Raw genomic sequence first — 17,408 nt, 5'->3', positions numbered from 1 at the left:
AATAGCTCCTAGAAGATACATATGATAAAAAAAGCAATACAGTTTTCATAGATACAGTCCCCCAAGTGAAACATTATTTGAAAGCAACATGTATATTAGTCAGTTTCATTGTTTCTCTAGCACTTGGATAGGCAGAAACTTACTGAACAGTTCTGTATTTTAAAAGTTTCCTTGAGACAAATATTATTCATTTCCATTTCAAAACATTTAATTTTGTTATTGCTAAAGACCAACTAGAAATTTCCACTTAAAACTACAGTTGACTTTATGGAACCTGCTTTGTTACAAACCACCTGAAAATAAGTGAAAGATACTTGCCAATACTTAACAACGCGTTATGAAAAACTCTAACCAGGGGTGTCCAACCTGGTGGCATCTCTGGGCCACACTGGAAAAAGAGTTGTCTTGGGCCACACATTAAATACACTATCACTAATGAAAACCAATGAACAAAAAAAAGTTTTAAGTAAATTTATGATCTTGTGTTGGGCTGCTTGTGTTGGACGGCATCCTGGGCTGCATGTGGCCCACGGGCACACAGGCTGGACACTCCTGACAGCTAAAGTATTCATTAAGCCATAGAAACAAATGTGGATTGCAAAATAGATATGTTTGCATATCCTGCTCAGCGACAGAAACAGAAAGCTTAGTAGAGAATGGCAATTACCAAGTCTCTAGTACTGCTAAACCCATGTCTGTGACAGTAATTGGACACTGTTTACATGAAACAGACACACTGACAGGTAGTAAATTGGGCATGATTTATTTGGACCATAGAGAGTTTACTTGAATAAGTTGCCAACAGTTAAAAATCCAGAGATACTGACCCCCAAATCCAGATTTTCAGCTTTTCTTGAAAAAGTATAAAGATATAATTCTGGATGTGTATTCCATACAGAAACTATCAGCTGATGCTGATAACTGCCCTATTTAAGGCATATCCTTCTCCAGTTCTACATACACACACACACACACACACACACACACACACACACACACACACACACACTGTCCTTTAATAGGTCCACTTCACTTACTTTAAGCTCAGTCAATATATCTGTGCCACCGCAGTCTCATGACTCTCTAAAAACAATATGAAAATTTTAAAAAGATCCCAAAGCAATACTGCCTCTCCAGAGAAAACATAATTACCTAACCAAGCAGGAGATGCTGCAAGAACTACAGAGTTGACAGGGCCCAGAATCAAACTGTGAAAATACCTAGCCATATCAGAGTTTACTCTTTATCCTCTAACTACCTCAAAAATCTTTTGTCAATACTTCCTCAAACTGAATTATTTCAGCCAGAAAGACAGCTTTTAAACCAAGCACAGCCTTCTGAACCAAGGGCATAAAAGACGTAACTTGTAAATTCAAGATAGCTCCTCAGTGAACATCTAAATCCCAATTTAAAAATAAAAATACACTTCAATTCTGTAGTGTCTTTTTCAGGCTACATTTTTAGACTCCAGAGGTGGGGATAATATATTTTCAAATGTTACTTAGCAAGAAAAAATTTGCAACTGATATTTTACATTTATTTGCCACATATTTATAATGTCATATATATACACACGTAGAAGGCAAGAAAAAATATATCACAGTCAAGAGAGAGAGTTTGTATAATATAAACCCATGTTCATAAATCCCTATCATTTAGCAATCTGGTAGCGAAACATTCACTGGTTAGCTCTATTGTGCCCTTCTGTTAAAAGGTGTTTTAAATGACAATCTGTGAACTCTATAATGATCACCTCTTATTCATATTCATGCTGTGCATGCAACCACATCTATCTCCCTAAAATATACTTTTTACATGCTACATCACATATCGAGAACTTTAATCAGCTTCCTAATCCCCCTTGCCTCAAGTCTAAACTTCTTAGGCTATCTTTTAAAGGCCCTTTGTATTTATATGTTGCTCACATTTGACATGTAATTCCTCCTACTTCAGGCATAGTGAAGCCTATTCTCATCATTCAATACCCACTTTCAACCTACTCCATTAAGTCTTTACTCCCAAGTCATTCAAGTACAGAAAAACTTAGTGCAATTAGTCACCACCCCTCAATTAGTTTTATCTAACTAGACAAGTTTCTTGATGTCTAAGTATATTTATACTTCTTTTTAATTACATACTGCTAAATGCATAATAGGTGTTGGTAAATTGATAACCCTGGCCTGAACTGATATGAATCTGAAATCAAGGTAAAAATATGAAATATCTCTCTCCTACAGCATACCCAAACAAGTTAAAGACAATCATCAAACCATTTGTTGTTCTCTATTTTTTTAATTCCTTAGGTGCATAATTAGGAAACAATAAGATTCTCTAAACTGTTTAGGAACATCTAAATTTTGTATGTTCTTCATTTCTGCCTTAGGCATTCAACACACTCATGTATAAAACTACTAATCAGTATATACAAAATGAATGAACACCTCTTCTAATTTACAGAATAAAAATTAAAACATTTAAGTTCTTTATTTTAAGGTATTTTTCTTGGATTCATTATGACTGAGAGTTCAAATTAAATGAAACACAGAAAGCTTAACACTAAATTCAGAACTTCAGCCAGGGCTACTTACAAATTATAACTAAGTACTATAAATTACTTTGAGATTTTTTTCAAGACTCTGCTATCCCCTTTGACATAGCAAGGCAACTATTATTTTAATCAGAACTCAGCAAATCTGGCTAAAATGCAGTAAAATGCTGCTTTCCTTTGCTGTTGTTAATCTGAACACAAAAGCATCAGAACTAGGTATCAGATTCTTGTTGGCTGAAACCTGATGAGTGTGTAATAGAAAGACAAAAGGGCAGCACTGGAAGGAGAAAAAAACAAGAGAATTAATACCTGCAGGTTTTTAAGACTATTCAAAGTATACAACCAATGCTATGGCCTTGAATCAAAGCTTGTTCCCAGGAGGAGGACATTTCTTCCTGACCATTTATGATATAAATCTACAAATCATACCAGTAAATGGAAGAAACAATGGTTTCCAAACATATATAAGTAAATTAAATATACTTGGAAATTCCTACTCAAATCCACCAGTGTTTACTATCAAAATATATTTTACATTATTTCTCAGCACCTCTGGAAATACATCCTTTTAGTTGTACTAGCCATGAAGATACCTAAAGCTTCTTTATTTTTAAAAGATTTTTCTCTAAACTTCTATTATTTTTATACTCTATTCGCTGAGCCCACAGGTGGTGCCCAAATATTTGCTATGATTAAGTTATTTTAGGAAACTCCTTCCTGTGAAACACTAAAAATCCTAGTCCAGACAGAGTAAGGAAATACTTAAGTTGACATTAACCATCTTTAGCCCAAGACGAGTAGATACATGCAAGGCTACAGTATACTATCTCTTCAAAGTGTATAGTACAATTGTTTTATTCCAACTTTTTCTTTTTATTCTCTTGTTGAAACTGACTCACGTGACACTGTCTTATACAGTTTATATTACATATATATATATATTTTGTTGCATAAATTTCTGATAACTGATCAAAAGTTTAAAATACATGGACAAACCATGTAGTGCGCCCAGTCACAGGACTACAGAAAGCCTAATATTCAATTCAGTACTTAGGATGTAATCTAAGATTACAACCAAGCATTGACGTTGCAATCAAAATTAACTTCTACCATTTTCTTAATGCCTAGTTAACACCAGCATACATGAGAATTCAGAGGAAACTCAGGCGCGGAGTAGCATTATACAGTGATGTTTAAAAACACTCACCTTCAAATGACTACATTCTACGTTACACAGAGAACAGAAATGTGGAAATATTCTTGGAGATGCTGCATAATAATCATTCATCATAGAAGGAGTTGGAAGTCTCTTCATCTTCTGGGCATCAGTATGTGAAAACTTCGGTAGCCAGGACGCTTTCACAATCCCAAAGGGAGACCGAATGGGAATGTCAGACTCTGGCTGGTAATTCTTTTTACTGCCTCCTGATCCATGTACATTAGATGAATTAATAACAGGCTCACGTGGGATCCGCTCTTGATGGCTTACAGATGAAACTAGTTCCGATGAAAAAGGCTGCTGGCTCATAGATGGAGGAATCAGAGACCGACTCATTGTCTGGTTAACTGGTTGACTAATGGACTGGCTGACAGATTTTATAGGTTCAAAGACTGACTGTCTTCCTGAAATGTGTAAGCCTGACATCTTGGTTCCACTCTCAACTGGGAAAAAGGACTGATTATTGGAGGACTCACTTGGGAAGTCCATCTGTCGAAACACATCTTCAACAGGAAACATAGAATTACATATAACATTTGGTGCGGGAACAGATGCAGAAATGCTCTGTGACCGAAATTCATTCTTGACCTCATCAGTTGGAATTTCAGGATCATAAATACGTACTTCAAGTGGATCTTCTGTATAGCCATATTTGCTCGCATGCCCATAATCAATCACATTACTTGAAACTGCCTCGCTAACAAGTGTTTCCTTATTTCTGCTCTGAGAAGGTAAATTAGGTAATCGGCGCCCCATTTTTCGCATTCTTATATCCCTCAAAATCAATGGCATATTTTCAGGAGTTAGCTGTTCATCAGGATAGCGACTGAGTTCTTCTAAATCTTCATTAGATAATCCAAAACTTGCTAAGATACTTGAGGCACTCTCTTTTGTATAGCGGCTCTGCACTTTAGGACTCTGCTCTGTAACCTGTGTTACAGAACTCTGTTTCACTCCCACTGATGCAGGTATCTGAGGCTCATCATCCCACCGGCTACCATGAGGCTTCCCCTTCTTTTGTTGTGCTTCATGAAAATCCAGTTTTTCTTTGGTCAATCTTGGATCAGTTCGGTGTTGAGTTACCTGAACATTCATTCTCTGTGGTCCCATGTTCTGGTAAGTTTCATGGCCAGCAAATCTGTGTGGAATTCCACGGGCTCTCCCTGCTGGGTAAAATCTTGGAAGACCCATAGGTCCAGGCCTCATAAATGGTCCTGGAGGCCTCATCCCAGAAGGGTTAGGTGCTCGTGGCCTCTGAAGTGGAAAGTTTCCTCGAGGATTAAACCTGGGTCTCGACATGGCTATTTTCAAGAAAGCCTGATTTAATAAAGTATAAGGTGGTGTTGAACTATGTGAGGCAACGGCATTCAACTGCTGAAGCGCCAACTGAGTCTTAATCTGAGCAAAGTGCAAAGGAGATGGGCCCAACAGAAGTGGGTTTGCAATGCCCAGGTTCAAGGAATTCACAAGTGGTGCGAAATTTTCCAAGAATAACACAAAGCTGAAAGTTAAAACACAAATATTAGATCATTTTAACTCAAACTACTTCATGAAGTGGGTTCTACAGCCAGTGTAAAACATTTTGAAACAAAGCCATGAAAACATTATGCATTTCATACACTTTTAGAATAAGTGTGTACAACGATTTTAAACTTCCCCCAAACTTTCTCTTCTTTTCTTTCCCAAATCCAGAACACAAACCCCAAACCTTAAGCCAGAGTTCACGTATACTGTGTTGCACTGGGTGCTGTCCTAGGTGCTGAGAGATATTTACAACTTCTAAATAATCTTGAAAAACTGAGGATTGCACGCTTTACTACTGAAAAAAAAGATGAAGGCATTAAAAATACTTTGAAATGTGCAAACACTTAATATTTATGTCTTCAGATGTACAAACAATGAAAATAGGAATATAACCCCAAAATTTTACAAGACCCATTTCTCCAAGCCACAGCTTCCTTGGAATTACATTTAATAAATTCCATATAGCAATTAGACTATGCTTAAGGTTCTGTTAGTTGTTTCTTCTAAGATGAATGCTTGTCACCAATAACTTGACTAGAATTTGACAAAAGAGTGTACAGTAGCACGGAATTAATTAGAACATATAAAAATATGTAGCAAAACCAGTTATCATTCCCTTGGATTCCTTCCAAAGTAAGAGCACAGACTAACACAGGGATGGACAAAAGTGGGTTTACAGTTGTAGTATGAATAAATACGAATATATACTACAATAATTAATGTTTAGAAAAGAACAAACTTTTACATACTCACAACTGTAAACCTACTTTTGCCCACCTCTGTGTACATAGATAACAATAATTATCTTTATAGAGTACTGTACATGTACTTTATACTTAGATTGATTCATTTCTTACAACAACCCCCTGAGATATGTATAGTTTTATGAGGAGAATACTAAGGTACAGACAAGTTAAGTAACTTACATACAAAGTCAGTGACCAGGCTGAGATTTGCACTTCAGTTAATTTGGCCCCATATAATCCACGCTCTTATCTACCAATAGATGTGAGCAAGAATGTCTTGCAGTTCCCCAACACTGTATTACTGGCTGCTGCCCAGCCTGTTGGAATACAGCACAACTCATTCCAACACAGTTCTCAGAGAAATAGTACTTTGGCTATTATTCAGGACCAAGGTCAGCAGTCACAGAACTTGTCTTCCCTCTCAGTTTGGAAAAGAAAAAAAAAAAGGCACAGACCAGGCCTATGCTTTCTATGAAGTTTCAACTTTTATACCCAATAGAAATGCAGGGTGAGAAACATGAGGTCTTCAGTCATTCATGCTCACTATGAAAACCCACACTATTTGTCCTATTTGATGATGATCACTTTTTGGTTCAAACTACCATTTCATCTACAACTCTACTGAATACTTTCTTCTTTACACAATGTTAGTGAAATGGTGATTCTGCTCAGAAATGGACTTTATCTGGCAACACTCTCCCAACCACCTTGCACCACAAGGTGCAAGTTGTCACCACATCTAATCTATATAAAAAGACATTACTGCCACATCATTCTCTGTTCAAAACTCAAAGAGAATCTCATTCCCTTTACTTACTATAGTTTTATGTAAGATACAACCAATCTAGCCAATCTCTGCCCTTCTAATTTTACTGAACACTTATTCCAGCTAGGCCTCTGCTCCTATTAGCTCTTTCTACCTTCTCTCTTCTAATCAAAACACATGAACAAAACAACCTTGCCCTCAACCAGATTTATTTGATTTTACTCATCCTTCAAGGTCAATCTCCGTTAAAACTTCCTTGACCACCAAGGCCCAGAGTGAGTCGTCCAACAAACTTTCATTTTTATTGCTTATACCATTTTGGGACTTGTACCTTTTACTATCTTATTTTTGTGCTCATATGTGCAGTCTTTTTCAACAATCTAGTGTCAACTGAAGGTATATTCATTGTTGTTTTATCTCCCAAGGATATAACTCTACTGCTACTCAAAATACCCTCAAATATTTGTTAAGCTATTTGAATGACTACATTAAAAGTCTTCATAATTGACATAGACTATTAATTTTCAAATTAGAATGAAAGACAAAAATACAATAAAAATTATACAGGCGTCTTATTCACCAGATACGAGCAGCAGACACAAGCTTACTGAACAATACCCAAAGTCTCTGTAAATAATGTTCTTTTATAACAAACTCCAAGTCTTTTTAAATAATCATGAATCATATGAAACTGTACCTACCTTCTACAAAATAAAAATACTTCCAAGAACAATGTTGTCTTTACCCCATCTTTAAAAACAATCACTGCTTCTGCAAGCAGTTTGTCACGTACACTCTTTCTGCACTATTTTCCTTAATTGGTGAAGACTCCTTTCACAACTTCAAAAGCACAATCTCTTCCGAATATTGTTTCTCCCCCATAATAAACCAAAAAGGAACAGATTTCAATCAGTCATCTAATAATCACATGGAACTGTGAACAAGTATCACAAAAGTACCTACATTTTAAGTTCTTTGGAGGCCAAAATGTACTTCCTAGTGTGCCTAGCACTGCCTCACATGGAATAATTATACATTTTTAGGTTCCAAGACAGCAGCCCTTCACATACTCTATTCTGTAGAAACTAGTGTCCTGTAAGATTATAGGTGTTCTACAATGTACCCTGGTTAAGAAAATTTGAAATGCATTCATGTGCTACCCTTATTTTTTTGGTCCTCACCCAAAGACATGCTGATTAATTTTTGAGAAAGGGGGAGGGAGAAAAGGAGAGAGAAACACTGACTGACTATATCACTGAATAGCACTCCTGAAATGATACCAGTGTTTCACATCAACAGTCTAAAATATACATGAGAAGAATTAAAAGGCTTTTTCCTAACAAAAAAATTTCAACTATCAATAAGCAGAGTTTTGGCTTGTTTGCATTTTGTGGGGCCTTGAAAATTATACTAGATTTCCTATATCATTAGTCCACGGTGAAAAACCTAATATAATGAAGACAAAATCAACAGCTCTAGCTCTCCCAAAGAGATCTTTTCCCTCTCTCTCGGTAAGACAAGTTAGAGGCCTGTTCAGCCATAGGTTTTTATTAAGCATTCTGATTCCAGAACCTGCTAGCTAGAGATAAGGACATTTCTCTCTTGGCATGCATATCCTGAAATATCTATCATTATAAGCAAATGTCACTTTCAGTAGTCTCCTCCACCAACTTCTTTTTGAGATTAAGTTTCTTTATTCCTTCTGTGCCTTAAGCCAACACTTCTAACTTTTATCTCAAGATTCCTTCCTAATTTCAGACTTTTAAGTCTAGCATATTTTATTTCCTTTTAGTTTGTATTTCGTAACATTTTCAGAAATAATCCACTAATATAGAATCATCAAACACTTCATGCTACCATACCCTTTCTATTTTTTAATTTTAATTTTTATTTTTAGAGAAAGGAAGAAAGAGAGGGAGAGAAACAACAATGTGTGGTTACCTCTCATGCACCCCCAACTAGGGACCTGGCCCACAACCTAGGCATGTGCCCTGACTGGGAATCAAACTGGCAACGCTTTGGTTCGTAGGCCAGCATTCAATCCACTGAGTCACAGCAGCCAGAGCCCATACCCTTTCTAATCCTGTATAGATTCTAGTCCTGGTAGAAAAAGTTTGACAATGTGGTTAGTGCATGAAAGCATCAATAAAAGAAAAATTATAATAAATTGCTTTACTATACATGTGTTTAGTTGTCTACATTTCTATTCTCACTACAATGATGTGAATTTTAAGTCAGATGCATGAAACACAATGTTGGGCATTCGCAAGAACTGACTTTGAAACTATAATAAAAAGTCTGCCTACAATCTATATTCCAAATAACGTGCCTTCAATGGTTAAAACTTTTAAAAATCTTGTATTTCTCTGTGAATGAAGTTTAAATATATTCATATTTCATTTGCATAGTTTTCAAATGTAAGTACATTTTTTAATCATCCAGGTAAGTTACTGTTTAATCTTCTCTTAGAGTTATTCACATTCACTCCAAATAAAACGCTTTAATTAAAAAGAAGTTTATATTTCAAGCTTTATTTATAAGGCCTTACAAACTTCACTTTGCAATTATATAATTATCTGGACTTATTTCTTCAAATCCAATTAAGGATGGGCAAGCCCCACACCATCAGCATCCTGTTGTCACATTTTTCCTCCCCTTTCTCATGCTTAAATTTCAGTCCTATCAACGATGCCCAACAGTAAAACTATGCAAATATTAACACCTCACAGAAACTTAGGCTGTGATAGAAAACACAGGCTTTCTCATTCAACCCATAAAAATAAAATTCTAAAATCAACTGTCAGACCATTCAGGGTATCTTTTAAAAATAAAAAAGAGACAGAAAGAGAAACTGTCTTCTTAACAATAAATGTATCAGAGTAATTTCATATCCAACTGTTATTCAATTAAAAAAATTGGCATTGCTGTTCTAGATCGGAAAATAGTAACGTTATTAAGCCAGAATAGATCCCTTTATAACACTTCAGTTTTTAAGGTGGAGCTAATCTCTTGTAAGATTAAAGAAACTAAAATGTAAAATACAGTTAAAAATCTCCTGGAAGTTTTCCTTTTCACACCTCTGCAATTAAGAGGGTTTGCTGAAACTGGAAACTTACTGAATAACCATGGTATATCCATATTTTCCAGATGGAAAAAAAAGGAATGCTATTATACATCCCAATTAGGGTAGATACTAAGGGTAAGAACTAGTGGATTAAAAAACCCTTCAAGTTATTTTCCCTTTTTATATTATCCCATGGACAGGAAATAAAATAAAATACTAGTTAAAGATGAAACGCCTATACAACAGTATTATGTACGTAGAGATGTAAACAGTATTTTCACCTACAATTAAAGTCAAGTTGATTTCTGGACTTCCGCCAAGATGGAGGCCTGGGTGGAAGCATTGTACCTTCTCACATAACCAAGTTTAAAAAAACAAAGTTTTAGCAAGAAAAACGCAGCCAAACCTCAGAAAATTGAACTACACAGAAGTCTGACAACAACGAACCCTTCAGCCAAACCGGTAAGAGGGGCAGAGCCAGCAGCAGAGTGAGGTCGGGCAGGAAAGATCCACCGGACTGACCCGGGCATGTGACCCAGGTGCACCAGCAGCCGTGGGCGGACCTCAGGTGTAGAGAAGCGGGCAGACCCACTGAGGGAGGACCATGGTCACATTTGCGCGCAGATAAACAGGTGAAGGAGCTAGCAGTGGTGAGACGGACTGCACAGGCCCCAGAGGCGGGAAGCTGCAGACGGAGTCGCCAATGTCCCTCTCTGACCTTTGCCCCCACATGCAATGTCACAAACCAGCTACCCGCGAGGCCCCACCCTGGTGAACACCTAGGGCTCTGCTCCTCCTCTGTAAGCACAAACAGATCAAAACATGGCTCAAGAACAACTCAGAGCCCCAGAGCCCATAAATCTAAGTGATAAAGAAATAGCCAAACTTTCAGATGCACAGTTCAAAACACTGGTGATCAGGATGCTCACAGAACTGGTTCATGTTAGTCACAAATTAGAGGAACATATGAAGGCTAAACTAATTGAAATGAAGGGAAATACACAGGAAACCAATAGTAATGGAAAGGACACTGGGACTCAAATCAAAGGAGTGGACCAGAAGGAGGAAAAAAATGACCAAACAGAAAAGGATGAAGAAACAAGAATTCAAAAAAATGAGGAAAGGCTTAGGAACCTCCAGGACATCTTTAAACGTTCCAACATCCAAATTATAGGGGTACCAGAAGGGAAAGAGGAACAGCCACGACTGGAAAACTTATTTGAACAAATAATAAAGGAGAACTTCCCCAACCTGGCAAGGGAAATAAGACTTCCAGGAAATCCAGGAAGCCCAGAGAGTCCCAAAGAAGTTGGACCCAAGAAGGAACACACCAAGGCACATCATAATTACATTAGCCAAGATGAAAATGAAGAAGAGAATCTTAGAAGCAACAAGAGGTAAGGGGACAGTCACCTACAAAGGAGTTCCCGTCAGATTGTCAGCTGATTTCTCAAAAGAGACCTTACAGGCAAGAAGGGGCTGGAAAGAAGTATTCCAAGTCATGAAATCCAAAGACCTACAACCAAGATTGATCTATCCAGCAAAGCTTTCATTTAGAATGGAAGGTCAGATATAGTGCTTCTCAGATAAGATCAAATTCAAGGAGTTCATCATTACCAAGCCCTTATTATAGGAAGTGTTAAAGGGACTTACCTAAGAAAAAGAAGATAAAAAAGATGAACAGTGAAAGGACAGCAAACTCACAGTTATTAACAACCACACCTAAAACCAAAGCAAACTAAGAGGACAGCTAGATCAGGAGCAGAACCATAGAAATGAAGATCTCAAGGAGGGTTAGCAACAGAGGAATGGGAGGAGGAGAAGGGGGGAGAAGGTACAGAAAGTAAGTAGCATAGACAGTAGGTAGAAAATAGATGGGGGGGGCAAGAATAGTAGGGGAAATACAGAATCTAAAGAACTTGAGACACATGGTCATAAACTAAAGGGGAGAATGGTGGGGGAGGGGTGTTCAGGGTAGAGGGGAATGAAGGGGGGAAATAGAACAACTGTAATGTAATGGCATAATTACTAAAATATATTTAAAAAAAAGAAAAAGTCAAGTTTATTTCTAACCCCAATATGAGAAATTTAAGAGTCCTAGGTATTCCAAATCTGCTATTATAAGTAAAGAAACCCAAGGGGTCTTCTACCAACAATGGCATTTATTAATCTGACAATAATCTTAAAATACTGTTAATATCACAGAATTTATACAATCAAGGTTAATAAACGTGATAGCCAGATACTCAGAACAAATGTTTCATACAGTAAATATCTTTATTATCCAGATCCATTAAAGAATGTGTCATTTTCTGGATAACTGAGTATCCTAATAGCTATATAAAAAATGAATCTATTTCAATTTAAATGTTTTTAAAACTACTTCATAATAATGTGCTTCAACAACGTATTTTGAGTTTTTTGTTTTTCTTATTCTTCCAGCCAAGTAATATTTAGCTCTCACTGCCTTGACAAAAATACAGATTCAGTTAAAAAAAAATTCAACTGAGGTTCTAAATAAAAAAATTTTTTAAACACAGAGCACAGGCCACAGTATTGAAAGGCTTTTCTTTTTAAAAAGATTTTATTTATTTATTTTTAGACTGAGGGAAAGGGAGAAAAAGAGGGAGAGAAACATCAGTGTGTGGTTGCCTCTCATGTACCCCTTACCGGGGACCTGGCCCACAACCCAGGCATGTGCCCTGACTAGGAGTCAAAGCCATGACCCTTTGGCTCACAGGCTGGCAGTCAATCCACTGAGTCATGCCAGCTGCGGCTTGAAAGGTTTTTAATGGCAAGGGCTGGGAACCACACGGAAAACAAGGAAACTCTTTCTTGGTTAGAAAGGAGCTTCAGAATTTGGAGACATAAGACAAATTGTAAATGTTGAAACCAGGAGGGGAACAATATTCCAGAAAAGTGTTTTGCTTTCTTCGGAGGCAGGCAATAAATTCTAAATGAGAGAATCTATCATCCAATTTTTTTAAAGGCCTATAACCCAAAAAGGTTAACAAGTCCTACTTAGGGGTTGCAGAATCTAGGACTTCAAGGCCTAAATTTAGGTGGTTATGACAACTCCCTATGTACTTCTCTCCCCATATCCAATTTTTAGCCACAGGCTCTCCTACATTGCCACGTGTCCATTACTTTTTGTTGCTATTACCACTTCTGTACATCTCATCTTTGTTTTTTGTTGTCGTTTTGATTTTTCAGCAGAGGGGAGCATTCCAGAGGCAACTCAGTAGTTTAGAAAACTGAAAATTTCTTTAGAATGTCCATATACTGCATGCTGTTGGGGGATGGGGTGAGGAGGATATATACATATTCACTTGCTGTGGTCAATAAGTTCTCAGAGGCTGTTTCTTTACCACCACAGATCTCTTTCCCCTTCTTTTTTGATTTTAATGGAAAGGGATAAATTCAGAATCATTCATTCAATCCATTAAACATTTCTGAGTTTAATAATGACAGTCATGTTAGTCCCTGCAGATTTAAAGCCAAATAAAACATGATTCCTAAAACCAAACTACAAGCAACCTAATAAGAAAAACAAAGTGAACCAACTGCAGTACAGTATGTCAGTATTAATACAAGGCTTAAGTATCAGAAAAGAATTTATTTCTGGAAGAGATAATAAATGTTTGCAGCTGAGTTAACTTAAAAAATTTTGAGGGAACTGGAAGAAGTGAGATTTCAGCTAACAAAGTCTAACTAAACATGTATTTACCAACTTTTTTCTTTATTTTTTAAAGATTTTATTTATTTATCTTCAGAGGAGAAGGGGAGGAGAGGACAGAAATATCAATGTATGGTTGCCTCTCATGTGTCCCCTGCTGGGAATTGGACCCCAACCCTTTGGTTCGCAGGCCCATTCTCAACCCACTATATTTACCAACTTTTAGAAAATTTAGAATAGTGTGGGTTAATGCTTCTTCATTAAATACTGTAATGAGACAGCTGTGAGGGAATTTTAAAAGTTATAAATAAGTAAACTTATTAACTACACATTTCTGACAAGGCTACACACTCTACACCACAGCTAGCCTTCATCCCCATCAGTCACTAACTGATTAATATCTTATAAATACTTCTTTTAGTACCACTCCTCTACATGAAAATCTTTACCACTTCACTGCTGCAAGATAGTATCCAAACTCAACCTGCCATTCAGTACCATAACCTGACCTCAATCTACCTTTTACATCTTGTGAGCTAATAATCACAACACTTAAGACCTTCTGCTTCAGCTAAATTGGTCTATCTGCTATCTCCTGACCACTTCCAACACATTCTTGCTTCCATACTTCATCCATACTCCACTACCTAGAATACTGTCACTTCAAATCAAAACCATTCCTCAAGATTTTTTCTAAATATCACCCAAGAAGAATCTCTTCAAGCAATCTGAAAAGTTAGCTGCTCTTTATAAAACAGTGTTTTGAAACAGTAATTCCTAATAATGCAACTGTTTTCAAGGGGAGGGGAAAAGGGCACAAAATGCAGAGATGAGAAAAAAGCAAGATCCTCAAAAACTCCACAACAGAATGCTCTAGTCTAAAGTAACCCATTTTCCTTGGCTATTATGAACTGAAAATCCAGTTATGCACATAGATTTGCTAATAAGCTGGCATAAAAATCAAATGTTGTAGACTCAAGTACTTAACAAGTAAAACGACAAATCTGTGATTTTCTTTAAAATAATCTAGAAAAGAAAGGGGTATGTGTCTGAGTGAGGGATAGGGATAGGTGGTAGGTAAGAAAGTTTGATGAAGCAGGATTGGCAAACATTCGCTGTGGAAGCTGAATGACAATTTCATAAAGATTTATTACCTTTCCTCTCTACTTTTTTAAATGTTTGAACATTTCCAAAATAAGAAGTTGAAGTGCTTAAATATTCCGTATGACATTATTAACAGATTAAAAAAAAAGGAGTATAAAATCAACACAACTTCGTATTTCTCAACCTAACATTATCACACCAAGGTCTAAAAACAGCCAAAACCATCTAACTCGTTATGATTAACAAGCAATGTATTAAAAAACGCCGCAGATTTAAGTCAAAAATCTCATTTTAGTACATTATTTCCTACACTGGTCCTTTCTACCTGCCTGAACTGACTTGTCAGTTATTAAACACTTTCATATTCTTTTTCTGTTTCATCATACCTTTTTGGTTAACAAAACTAATTTGTGAAATGAACATAAAATTAAGCAACAAGCAAAGGGTTCTTGATAAGGTATCTGATTAAGAATTAGGTTATGCCACACCCAAGAAAATAAACCTCTATCTTTTGAGAATGATCCTGATATAAACTAAAAACAATGTGATTAAAAAATAGTAACCAGTAAGACAAAGGTAAACTAACACCTGGCATTAACACCTGGAAAACAAATGGACAAATAAAGAACCATTCACTATAAAGCTTTTTTCATTTAACCCCAGAAGCTCTGGCCATAAAGAGGTTCATTTATATAGAGGAATATATGGATGGTCAACTTATGAAATCATTAAACTAACTTGGAAAAATCTGTGTTGATATCTGAGTTCTTAATTATTAACTCCTTTGAATGCAATTAAATAGTATTATCCCTTTAAAATAGATTTTTATTCCTGGTAAGTAACGTATGTTTATTATAAAAAATAAAAAGTAGCAACTGAAATCCTTACCAATAAAACCATCACCTACAGTGAACAAATATTTTGGCATTTCTAGTTTTGTGTACATGCATGCATGTGTAGATGGTAAGGAAAGGAGGGTACACCAAACTTTATTGTATGAAATTAGAACTATACTGTTTGCTATTTTCAATCAACATTCTAATTTTCCTATTTAACATTTTTCTAAACAAGACACTTAACAGTCACAAAACACTGTGAACTCCTGAAGAAAATTTATTATTTTGACAAATAACAGTTAAAAACTCTTTTATATGTCCTTTTAAGAACATACCACTCTGAATAAGAAATATTCAATAAAATGTCAACCATAAAATTCTTTCCAAAACACCAAACAGAAACTGAGTTGCTGAGGCAAACATGAAATAAAGGCTTGATGGACTAAAAAGATATCACCATTAGGTGCTATAACGTATTTCTGAGATACACAATCTCAAACTGCCTGTTATTTTGATGCAGTCTTTCAGGGAAAAAAAGGAAACCTCAATTTTCTTTAAATATTCGTAAAGAAATCTGAAATCCGCTTTGGCTGGTGTGGCTCAGTGGACTGATCTCTGGACTGTGAAGCAAAGGGTCGCCAGTTCAATTCTCAGTGAGGGCACAAGCCTGGGTTAGGGCTACATCCCCAGCTGAGGGCATGCAAGAGGTGACCACACATTGACTTTTCTCTCACTCTTTCTCCCTCCCCTTTCTCTAAAGATTAAAAAAAAAAAAATCTTGAAAGAAAGAAATCTGAAAAAATCTAAGTGTCATCAACCAAGTCATAATTTCTCTATTACATTTACAAAAAGATGTATATCAAGTTCTATACTTGAACTTTATAGCACTTCACAGTTTAAAAGTTATAAATAAGTAATAGTAAATAAGTAAACTTATTATCTCATCTGAGTCTCCCAAGCCTGTGAGCAAGAGAATTGCAGTTTACAAATTAGGTAAGGCCTTGGAACCAAGTGCTAAGATCACAACTAGAACCTTAACTCTTGGTGTTCTTTCCATGTTGTACTCTAGATATATAAAACTTAAACTTACTTTACAGCTTTGTTTTTCTAATTGTAAAAAAGTAACATATGTTCATGACCACCACCACCCCAAAAGAAAGAAAAACCACCCTCATGACAAACAGAAAGAATAAAAACAGTTTTTGTATAATCTTACCAAAAAGGGAAACTTTTAACATTATGGTACTTTTCTAGGTAGATACCCACATACCTCCTTTGGTACTGCTTTGTTAGGGACTGTTTACCTCGACATAGAAATCCACGTTCACACACCTAAGAATGCAGGTATGACACTGGATTAATAATACAAGAGTAAATACTTATCACTGGTGCTTTCCTTAGTTTAACTGGCACTCAATATGCTAATTTCTCCTGGAACATGGGTAGATCCACCCAGCCAACTCTTTTCCACCATACGTTTTGTAACCTCCAATCTCACAAAAAGTATAGAAGTCATTAATTCTGAAGGTGCCATAAGGGTGGATAGAGAATATCATGTTGTATGTTAAAATGCCAAAGTGTGGTACATCAAGAAAATTGTGAAAGAAATAAGCAGAAAATTAGAAACATTATTTGGTAACATGAAGTATATCACAAACTTCACTGCTACCTGAAGGATTGATAAACATGACTTCAGATAAGGAAAAAAAATAGAAGATCAACTTGCTGACAACAGGAACAAATCACCATGAGAACCATACATTAATAATCCCCAGCAATGATTTAAGTTATTATTTGTGGGAAAACAACTTTATAATAAACAGGATGTGTGAGTATAATTAAAAGGGTGCTTTTTATATTTTAGGATCATGTCCATTGCATACACAATGGTATGCATAGTAATATAACATTGTACTCACAGTAAA

The 17,408-nt window shown here is 36.2% G+C and overlaps 1 protein-coding gene across 1 annotated transcript in view; it reads right to left on the bottom strand.

Annotated features, from left to right (window-relative positions):
- The window catches only part of ZNF638 (zinc finger protein 638), an 81,102-nt gene that overhangs the window by 57,315 nt on the left and 6,379 nt on the right, over nt 1-17,408 (bottom strand). The window contains exon 2 of the mRNA XM_037127228.2: nt 3,756-5,268. Coding sequence (XP_036983123.2) covers nt 3,756-5,066 — 1,311 coding nt within the window. The 5' untranslated portion in view covers nt 5,067-5,268. The remainder of the gene's footprint in view (nt 1-3,755; nt 5,269-17,408) is intronic.

Source organism: Artibeus jamaicensis, unplaced genomic scaffold (assembly GCF_021234435.1).
Source record: "Artibeus jamaicensis isolate MK-2021 breed Jamaican fruit bat unplaced genomic scaffold, CSHL_Jam_final contig_3174, whole genome shotgun sequence".
In the NCBI taxonomy this organism is placed as follows: domain Eukaryota; kingdom Metazoa; phylum Chordata; class Mammalia; order Chiroptera; family Phyllostomidae; genus Artibeus; species Artibeus jamaicensis.
Note: the sequence above shows the minus strand (reverse complement) of the source record. Positions and strands in the feature narration are given on the sequence as shown.